The 11424-nt window shown below is 39.1% G+C and overlaps 1 protein-coding gene across 1 annotated transcript; it reads left to right on the top strand.

The window, feature by feature from the left end:
• Positions 1-3153: 3153 nt before the first annotated feature.
• Positions 3154-8268, top strand: LOC103706840 (auxin-responsive protein IAA27-like). The gene is made up of 5 exons (XM_008791087.5): positions 3154-4155; positions 5173-5402; positions 6332-6473; positions 7095-7156; positions 7932-8268. Exons 1-5 carry the CDS (start codon positions 3671-3673, stop codon positions 7967-7969), a joined length of 957 nt encoding a protein of 318 aa, XP_008789309.1. The 5' UTR covers positions 3154-3670; the 3' UTR covers positions 7970-8268.
• The last annotated feature ends 3156 nt before the right edge of the window (positions 8269-11424 follow it).

An 11424-nucleotide genomic window follows, 5' to 3' on the forward strand; every position in this document is an offset into this window, starting at 1 on the left:
TTTGGGGAAGGATGCACGTGCGCCACCTTTATTGAGGCAATATTTTCCTCATGGTTTTATCCCACAGGAAGCACCTCTCTTAGGAGGGGGGATAGCCCAACGGAAGAGGTATTGCCCGCTTTGAGAAAGGATGCACGTGCATCGCCTTTATTGAGGCAATACTTCCCTCACGACTATGCCCCACAGGGGGCGCTTCTCGAGGGAAGGAGGTGTGCCCCTACTTATAAGGCACAAATCTTTCCACTACTGATGTGGGACTAAGTCCGGAGCCCCTCTTCTCTCCAACACTAGTTCCTTAGTGAGAAGGATTCGTGCTGACCCGAAGATTTTACAGGATTATAGAGGGATCCACGCTCATTGCACCATCTGTTAAAATAGGCGGTTACAACCCCTGCACTTGTAAGGCACGTTGCAGGACGATCGCACCCGCATGTTGAGAAGTTATTGTATGTCCAGATAGTCATTACATGTCAGACAATTACGTGCCTACTTCTTCTGAGCAATGGCTCCATGCCCACTAACCTATATATGCATGATCTGAAGGATCTTTGGGTACATTTTTTTTTTTCTCTCTTAACTCCCCGGCACATAACTCTCTCAGATATCTATGGCTCTCCAAAATTTAGTCTGACTTAAACAATCAAAAGATCCTCCCGCCGAATTCAGCAATCTTTGATGTTTTTCCTTTCTCTTTGCAGGTCGAACCTTCACCTCAACGCTAGCGACCTCATCTGACTCTATCAAATTGGATTTTGGCAGCAATAATATACCTGAAATTTTCAGTCAACATAGATTAAGAGACATTTGGCAAAAGTCAATGCGGATGGAAGATGTCAATTCTCCCATCCAAAATGAAGGGACCTCGGCAATTCAAGAGTCACACACCAAACAAAACAATTTATGGCTTCGTGGGGGATTCGCATGGAGTTCTACATTGTGGGAAGGAGATTGACAGCATACCTCTGCCACCCACACGAGCGGGGCCTTGAATGCTCAAAGGCCCAGGTATTTAATGACCATCTTCGCTTTCACGACTTACTACTTCTCATTCTCCTCGCTCTGTGTCATACCCCACGTCCGCGTGACATCGATCCAGTGGCACTTCTCCCTTCGCCGAGAGAAGCCAAGCGGCTCGCCAACCCATTCGTTGTCAAAGAAGTATATGTTTTTAGAATTAATGGGCAGTAGAACAAGACAGCATTCCCTGTCGGCAGCGTCGCCAGCTGTCGGTCGGCGTCGTCGCGGTCTTCGTCGGTCTCCCGGCGGGTGCCAGTGGACGGGCGGTCAAACACCCGTCAACCGCTACCGTCAACCCCGGCGCGAAGCGCCGTCCGTCGTCCAAATCACGTTCGCACCGAGCTTCGCGGCAGATCAGGTGTCCATCCCGAACACCGAGCACACGGTATTCTTCCAATAGGCTGGTGGCGAGCGAGGGAAAGCAGCGCGATAGCGGATACTAGGCTTCATGGCATTGGAGGAGTGCCGTGTTTGGTATTTTGTGGGATGGCACGGTTTGCTATGGCTCGGTCGGATGGTTTGGACGCTGGGGTGTGATCCTTAGTATTGCATGGATGGCGAGCCGTTCGATGCTGTGGTTCGACGCTGTGGAACACAATAATGACGGATGATTAAGGCGTGGGTGGTGATGATCGGAAAGCTGCGTCCGAGCCTCACGCCCAAAGTGGAAAGAGAGACACTCAAAGATCATGTCCTATTTCAGCAAAAAAAAAAGATCATGTCCTATTTCTTTCTTTTCTTAAATTCTTGTTTAAAAATGTCATTCCAGGAGATCAATATATGTTTATTGAAAATAATTTTTCATTTTTTTCTAATCCAAGGCAGGATAGTTATTCTTTAATTTTTTTTATTAACGAGTTTTCTTGTTCTTTCCTCTTAGTATATGTCTAGATTTTTGTTTCTTTATTTGTCATGTTATGTACCACCTCTCCGTACAAAAATATATTCTAAATTTCTTAAGAAGTGAAAAACAGAAAATATATGAATCTAAAATAAAAATTTATTAGTTTGACCCCAGAAATGTAGATCAAATAATCTAATTCAACACTTCCGGTAAAAAAATAAAACTACCCGACATTACTAACGTAACAACCCAAGATCTCACCCAAAATGGCTAGACAGAAAATATTATTTAGGCTTTTTGATCCTGTATAATTACCCAAGATATATCCAGCAAATAATCAATGTGAGACTAAACACATGCCCGCATAGGTCCTCACATATTCCTTCCATTCAAGCGGTCCTCGTCAGGCTAAGGGTTCAGAACCATTCAAATCTAACCACAAACATTATGATCAGCCCCAATGGATTCGTACCACAGTGTCCCGTAGTACATATAGGTTATGAGCCAGGTCTGCTATGATACTATTTGTAACAACCTAATACTTTATCCAAAATGGCTAGTCGGAAGATATTATTTGGGCTGGTTGATCCTGTATAAGTACCCAAGATCTACCCAGCAAATAACCGATATGAGACTAAACACATGCCTGCACGGATCCTCACAACTAGGTCTAGATCAAATAGATCTTTTGAATTATATGAAACATTTCTTTCTACTGGAGCTTCAACTTTTCGAATGAGAAATGAAGCAATAGAAACAGTAGAAGAAATAAAATTAAGTAAAAATCAAATCCTATATAAAATTTACTCAAAAGAAAAGTAATGATCAATGTTCATATCATGCAATCCAAATCACTTGTTCTTTTCTTTACATGGACAGCGGTGGACCAACAGCATTAATTCTCATTAATTTTTAAATCTTTTTTAATAAATCATCTTATTGTGATCATTATTTTCTATATTAATAAAAAAATTTATGAAGATACTAGGTATCGCTAAAAAAGAATTTATACCATTTTATACCTGACTTACCAATCAATTTTCTATCTTACGACCGTTAAAAGATTGGTGCAATACAAGAGAAAAAGTCCGATTCTTTTCTGAAATAAAGAAATAAAATATAAAGAGAAAATATATAATAAAATATTAACTTTTTTCAACCGAAAATAATGAAAATAGTGAGATAAATGCTCTCCCGTGCGCACTCTTACTTTGAGGGCAGACGATGGAAAAGAACAGCACACTTATCAGAACTCCTAATATATATAAAAAAAGGAACAAAATCAGAAAATTATATACGCAGCGAACGTTGCCTGAAACGCTGTCGGGAACTTTCAGTCTCCTGTCGGTAGGTTTGCCTCCAAAGGGTATATACGTTTCCATCAGCCAGCCCTCTCCCAAAAAAGCCAACCCTCCAAATTAAATTCAATTATATAAGAAAAATCATTCTCGTCTCTTCTAATTTCGCTCTTTTTCTTTATGGCGATGTCGGATTTCTCTCTCCAAACACTGCTATAACGAAGATCATTAGCCAGTGGAACAATCAAAAAAATTAAAGGAAATAAAAAAACCAAAGCTTTCTCACAATCTTTACTCCCAAAACAACTCTATTATATGCCTCTGTCTCTCTCTCTCCCCTCCCACACAGCCCCCTCTCAAACAAAGTACATTTTTTTCCTCCCCTTCTGGTTCTCCTCCTCCTCTCGTCCTCTCTCTCTCTCTCTCTCTCTCTATCTATCATTCTCCTTCTTTTGACACTATCCGCTTGCTGTTTGCCGGAATTTCTCTGAGAAACCGCGGCTGAGCTTTGATGACATCGCCCTTGGAACACGACTACATCGGCCTAACGGAGCTCTCCTCCATGGAGAGCTCCGACAAGCTCTGCTCCTCCTCGTCCTCCCTCTCCGCCGAGGACGACACCAAGGTGGGCGCGCGCGCGCCGGCGCTCAACCTCAAGGAGACCGAGCTCCGCCTGGGGCTCCCGGGGTCCCAGTCCCCCGAGCGGGAGGACGGCCCAGGATTGACCCTGGGGCTCCCAAAAGGCTTCGTCTCTGGCGCCAAGAGGGGGTTCTCGGACGCCATTAATGGTTCCGGCAAGTGGGGGTTCTCCGGAGGGAGTGGATCCGAGGTGGAATTGGGGAAAGGCGGCAACTTGTTCTCGCCCAGGGGGGAGAATGGCGGGGGAAAGCATACGGGGCCGGCGGGCTTAGTGAAGGATGTCGGTGGGGCGGCGGCGGGGGTGGGGCAGGAAAAGAAGGCCCAGGCTTCGGCGGCTGGAGTTGCCCCTGCTGCAAAGTAAGTTCTTTTGTTTGTTCTTAGCATTTGGAGTCATTTTATAATGGTGAAATGGTAAGGTGATCTATGAGGTTGTTTTGCTTCTTTATTTTATTTTTAAGTTTTGAGGTCATGTCCTTGCCATTTTTTCATTGTAATGAAAAGGAAAAAAAAAGGTTAATTACCTATTTTCCTTGGAATACTGTTTCAATGATTCGTGTTTTTCTGGACTTTACTTTGTTACGCGTGGTTTTGATGAATTGATGTTATTACAACGGCTCAGGCGTCTCTTAATCACATGCTTGTGTTGGCTTGACTTGTTGCTAATTATTTTGTTGGACTAATCCGCAGAAAGGGTGATGGAATTGAGATGTAGAATAAGCGTTCATTCAAATTTCTGGTTGCTTTAGTTATTTCTACTCTAGTGCTTATGAATTGGGAGATATGTGGTTGTGATTGCTTTAAAATAAATAAATAATCAATGTAATTGCTGATTTCTTTTGATTGTGAAGGTTATATCTTTGTTCTTTGATGCAGTTGCCCTTTCCATGGTGGCTATTTTTAAAATACTTATCTTGTAGTATTTCTCTCTCTCTCTCATCCTCGTTATTACTTATTATGATGTTTCTGGTGTGGTTTGAGTCAGATCCTATCTCCACAATGATTCTGAATAATTGGTCTTTTTTCTTTTTTTTTTTGCTTAATTTAAAGACATAGTTTCTCCTTGTTGCTTCTCCATTTCTTAATTGGTTCTCTGTTCTTAACTTATGGAATTCATGGATTGATCTTTGATGCATGCACTATGTTCTTGCAATGAAAATTTTCATGTTTGCTAATTTGTGGATGTAATATAAATTTAAGCTAAACTTTGTTGTTTTTTTTTTACTTACACTACCTCGTTTTCTTGTTCCTCTTGAAAGCATAGAAAGTATATCTTGTGTTCTTCATCAACATTGTGTTTAGATATATTAGTATGCTCATAATAGGATAATCTACAGGTTATGTTTACTGTTATCTAAGAAAAATGTTATCCAACAGGGCACAGGTAGTTGGTTGGCCCCCAATCCGTAGTTACCGGAAGAATACAATGGCTTCAAACCCATCAAAAAACAAAGAAGATACTGAAGGGAAACAAGGAACGGGATGCCTTTATGTCAAGGTTAGCCTGGATGGAGCCCCATATCTCAGAAAAGTTGACCTAAAAAAATACTTAAACTATAAGGAGCTCTCGTCGGCACTTGAGAAGATGTTCAGCTGCTTTACCATTGGTGAGCTGTGTTAATTTTCAATGCTTTTAGATTTTCCCCTTATTTGTGATCGCTTGGGAAGATTTTACATATGGGTTTGGCATCTTAGGCTCATTTCCAACACCCAGCTCTGCAAACCCCAAAGAGTGCCCACTCCTCCCCCCAAATAACAAAAACACACACACACACACACAAAATGCACATGCATGCATGCAAAAGGTCTCTCTCCCTCCCTCTCACTCTCTTCTCTTCCTTTTTTTCTTCTCTCTTTTCTAATCACGATATAAGCCTCCTATTGAGAAGTCGTTCGAAGTTGAAATGAAAAACTCTTGCATATAAAATTATTGCATTGGCTGTACTCTTATTTATTTTTTCATTTACATGCACTTAAATAGACATGAAAGTACACTTTGATTGCTTTACTGTCTCCGTTACTTTTTATATCTGCAAGGCCCTGGAGATTATTGCTCGAAAGTAATATTGTAAAGATAAAACTACTATGAAATTATTATTTACTAGTCTTTAAAAACTTTTGGAGCCTTTCCTGCATACATTAACTATAAGATTATAGCAGTGCATCTTTCTACTTTTGTAGTTTTCAAATTAAGTCTATGAAGGAATACTCAATGTAAAGAGCTCACCTCCAAAATAGGAGGTTAAACTTTAGCGTTCTTTTTCAATTTATTATTCTTCAGATGAAAGGATATTCAGAACATTGCTTCAGCAACATTTTTATTTCAATTTTTCTTTCTTCACTGTGGATGTTAAAAACTTTTCAGAAAGCTTGCATGAGGAAATATCCTCTGGTTTTGCTTTTGTTTATTTAAAGTCATGCATTTTAAGCAACCCAGTGAGGAGTAAAAAATGTTATTTTCCTCAGTATTATTCTGTAGCTCCTGCAAGTGTCTTTATGCAAGGATGGGTTTACTTTTTTTAATGTGGTATTCCAGGCCAGTGCGGTTCACATGGAATACCGGGCAGAGATGGACTAAGTGAGAGCCGGATGATGGATCTTCTTCAAGGATCTGAATATGTCCTTACATATGAAGACAAGGATGGTGATTGGATGCTTGTTGGTGATGTTCCATGGAAGTAAGTACAATCTTCAGTAGATTTATGAATTTTATAGTTACAATGAAGAAGGATAGATCACAAAGATATTGTTGTGAGGATCCATCATTTAAATCCATTTCGATGGTACAATGATGTTAGCAAGTGAGCATGTCAAAAGGTCCCTAGCTATCAAGATAGTAGAAAATAAACCTAGTCTTACCCATATATAGGTCAACATTATTGAGCTGTTTTAAGCTAATCATCATCATTTAAACAAATACAATATCAACATTTAAGTGTTCCACTAATTTACATGTATTGAATCTTTTGTTAACTGAGTTCCTCGATATTAACCTTAGCTCGGTCAAATTGATTTGTGATTTATAGAGATAATGTCTAACTTAAGACTATGGCAACATTGGTTTTTTTTTTTTTTAATTTCTTCTGAGAGGCTATACCATGTGCTGGCCAGCTTGGCATAAATTTCATTGTATTTATTTTTATTTCTTGTCTTGTGGCATCATCATGGATAACATGGATATTTGGTTTTCTGCTTTTTTCTACTGTATCTGTTTGTTCTGATCCATTTCTACTAGGTGATCTTTCATTGAGGTGTTACATTTAATTGACAACTGGTTATTCACTCCTTGGCAATTGCAGTATGTTCACTGACTCTTGTAGGAGGCTCAGGATCATGAGAGGTTCAGAAGCAGTTGGAATTGGTATGTACAAACATGAATAGCTTTCATCTTTTACTGATTTTTGTATCTCTACTGCTTTTACTTGGTTAATGGACTGCATGCATTATCGGCTACCCTTCATCTGTAACATCATAATGTTCTATTTCTTCTGATGTGTTGCTAGTTTAATTGATGATACTACGTGTCTCATCTGACCAATTAGCAAAACTAAGCATAAACTAGTGCTTCGGTCCGGAATGATGCTATGCATCGATAGTGTTGTTTGAAATGACGTTAATATTACATACTTTGTATAAGGGTCTTTCTTTTAATGCATTTTGGGGCAAGCATAATTACCTGAATGTTGAGTTCCTCAGGCATAATTATGAACTTTTCCGTGATTGTACGGCTGTTGTATTATCGATTCTTTAACTAAAGGCATAGTTATGAGCCAACTAGAAAGGTGTAAAAGGGGAATCATTATGAAGTAAAAGGATTTTTTACGATTTGTATGCATATGGAGGCTACTGTTTGCCTTTTTCTGTTTAAACAATTTTGTAAAATTGCATCACTCATCAAGTATTTATCATGTCTGTTATCAAAAATTTGTTATTTAGATTTCTTGATCACTGTACTGCATAAGTTCTACCAGGTATTCCTGGAATGCATGTGCTCTTGATTTTTATAATAATTGTTTCTAAATTATCCAATAACGAGAACTGAAAATGTTAAATTTTTAGAGCATCCCTTTCTATATTAGTTATCCTCAGTATATTATATCTTACATTTAATGGTCTATGTGTCTGTCTACTTGCAGCCCCAAGAGCCATGGAGAAGTGCAAGAGCCGGAACTAGCTGCATTTTCATCCTACAGCTAAGACAAGTGAATCAAATGTCTGCAGGGGCCCTTCTTAAAAGATGTAAGGATTCATCCAAAGTGCTCTCTTTCTACCTTATGGTTTGTTATACATGGAGTGAAACTAATATGTAACTTTCTATTATTTCCTAGCGACATAATGTTTATTAGGTTGTGTCAGTCTCTGTTTCCTTTCCCCTTTCATTTCTATATGTGTAAATAATTGGCTTGCTGTTTGTAACTGCTATGTTTGAGCATTGCTTCCTGTGTGCTAATGACAATTGCAGATTTCTTCTCATTTGGGTAGATAAAATTTTCAGATGCAAATCTATACACTTGTTCTGTCCTATCCTAACCAAGTTTTTCGGCTACCACCTTGTATCTTTGAGTACATGATCAAAGGCCTAAACTTTATTATGTATGGCTCATAAAGTGCACCTCAGCTGAAATGATACAAATATGGTGCTATTCTTTGGTGATGACTTTAGAACATATGGTGGGGTCTAACTGTTGAAACGGCCTGGACCAGGTGGACACTGTTACAATCATTTTGTTGATTTCAATTTTTAGGGGTTTCTGATGTTACTTTTTTTTTTTTTTAACCGAGTATGGGAGTCGCACTCGGAACCTAAGTCTTTTAGCAAAGTGATATTTAGCAGTGAGAATCAAGTTGCACCGAAACGCATGATGAAGTTCTGATTCTGTGATATGTCTTTAATAAGAAACCTTATAATAGATGCACATATTTGGGTCATCAGACAAACAGTGCAACCCTTGCCCCACTTCTAGCTTTAGAAGCATGTGTAGGGGCCTGCATTGGTGGTCTGTACTTCAGTGTCATCATATTGAACTAGAGCCCTTTACCGTCATCATTCAGCTACAATGATGAATGGAAGGAAAATTGGGAAGGTCGGTAGGTTTATATACACTCAGAACCCGAGTTTCTTCTCCCTTTCCTATTTGTTATAATAATGAAATGAAATGATGTTTCTGCTTTCTTCCACTTATGATGATGTCTCTTTGTTGGTGAGCATGTTAAGCAGTGAAGCTGCGAAACCCTCCAATTTCTTGTGAAATGATGTCACTTACTAGACAAATTGGTACCAAAAGACACCATCTACCTGTTATATCATCTGATTATGCTTTCTGTATGCAATGGAAATTTGTAATTTCTGTGTTTGTCAAAGTTATTCACGTGAAATTAACAATCTGACTTACTGTAGGCCTATCCTTTTATGTTCTTCCAACGCTTAGATGGATGGGCTCAAGACTATATAAGGATCACAAGAGTCCTTAACCTATTTGATGCAGGATTATTATTTCTCAGACACAAATCTTTTTACTTAATGAAAGGACATCGTCTTGGCTAATGAATTATTTCTATCATTTTATCAGTCTGGGCGGGGTATAAGATTTTCCGGTCCATAATTTTGAATTAAAATGTCAAATCCCTTTGACATTCAAAATTTTCTTTTATCTTGAATCTTTATTATTATTTGAAGACTTTTCTTCGGTGAGAGCTGGTTGAGCATCTTAGGATGATATGAGAATTTATACAAGATAATGACCTTTAAAGATATAACACTATATATCTTCAAATAATTGGCTGTTATGATATATCAGTATGCCAGCTGAGCCTTTTTTTATAAAAAAAATTAATTCTCTATTCAGGTATTAAATTATTAGTATCAGAAAATAAAGCCTCGAAATGCTAGTTGAACTATTCACACTACATCGGCTGATATTTCTGTATCTATTAATCTAAATCTGTAGATAGATCTCATGAATCTCTCCGTCCTCTCTTGGCTGAAACTGGACCTGGGCATTGTCTCAGGCTTAGCATTAACCCCTGACATGCAAAAAAAAACCATATATCAGGGGCATGAATTTGAAAACAAAAAAATCCAGTTCTTATCTACATGGAGTAGACCTTTTTCTTAACATGATTTCACATGAGATCATTGAATGGTCGGCAGACAACACACTGAAGAGTTTTCATTGTATACAATAGAAAGATTTGATAGGAGATGGTAAGTGATTACAAATAATGCAAAAATTTGTAATATAATGGTTTTGTAATCTATCTGATATTTTATTTATGTCATTTTTATATTGTTTTGTAACATTAGAGCAGGTCAGGGAGTCTGCAGAGTTGCGAGCTTTGCTTAAAAGTTGGCCAGGCCATAAAACATGGGCCCAAGCTGCTCTGATGAACAGGAATTGCATGTGATAAAGTTTTTGGTAAAGTTTACCAAGCTGGCTAAGGCGCTTCATGTGTATGTGTGAGCTTACCATGCTGGTAAAGTTTTTAATCGTACCGAATGACTTGAGAAACTTACAGGGCTGGGGGTCTTTGGGGAATCCTGTCAAAATCTGGACCCAAATCATTAAAGCCTGAAACTTGCTCATCTGAAGTCAACCAGTGACCCAAGTTTAAAGCTTGGTAGGATTTGTCAGGCCCTGCTAAAAGCCTGGCCAAGGCAGGGCTAGTTTCATTTTGATAATTCTAGCACGTTTAAACTTATAATTTATTAATATTGATACAAAGAAGAAAAAATTAAGAACGTTCAAGCTAGTCTTAGCATGCCTCATGCCGAGACTAATTCAATCTTCAGATATTATAATTTTCATTACTATAGAAAACTTATGCTGTGAGGCATTAAAAAAAAATTTGTCACAATAGGATTAGTAATAAAAATCCTTTCTGCTATTCCGTGTAAAAAATGACATGCCTACTGCCGAGATGAGTTCAAACTTAAGTTTCAAGTTGTTACATGCAACCCCTTTAAATGTTAATATTAGGAATATATCCTTCCAGCAATTATAACAAATATTCTAGTCATTGCTGCTGCTCTCCACTATCACCAGCATGAGATTTCATGGAGCATATGGCATGGTGAATTGTTTCTGTTGGGGGAAATGGATTGCTCAAAACACGTAGATATATCGCCGGCATGTGATGGTGAGCGCGGCGGCGGCGGCAACTCTCAAGGCGCCCGACCTCGAGACGCTCCACCTTAGCGCGTCCGATCTCAGAGCTCACAGCCTTGCAGCCTTAATCTCGGTTAAGCTGAGCCCGATCGACCTCAAGCCCAAAGAAGGTCCAGTCAAAGGACAAAGCAGACCCCTCCACTCCATCGAAAATCAAGTCCCTCTCCTCTTCATTCGGGGTTCAATCCCGCGATCTTCGTCCTAGCGACTGTCAACGATTAAATACGCACGATCTCAACGGACCTCCAGCCAGCCCAAAATCTCGGGCCGTCCACGATAACTCATTAGTTCACACGATCACGTCCAATCATTACGGTAACTCATTAATTTGCACAGTCACGTCACAGGAAACCCATACATCCTTCCTATTAAAAGGGGGACTTCTTTCTTCTAGAGAGAAATCTTTTTCTTTTACGTAATCTCTCTGCTGGCTCTACCAAAAAACTCCCTCTGACTTAAACAT

This window comes from Phoenix dactylifera, chromosome 1 (genome assembly GCF_051530095.1).
Source record: "Phoenix dactylifera cultivar Ajwa chromosome 1, Ajwa_hap1_PhDact_Kaust_v1.1, whole genome shotgun sequence".
NCBI classification, from domain to species: domain Eukaryota; kingdom Viridiplantae; phylum Streptophyta; class Magnoliopsida; order Arecales; family Arecaceae; genus Phoenix; species Phoenix dactylifera.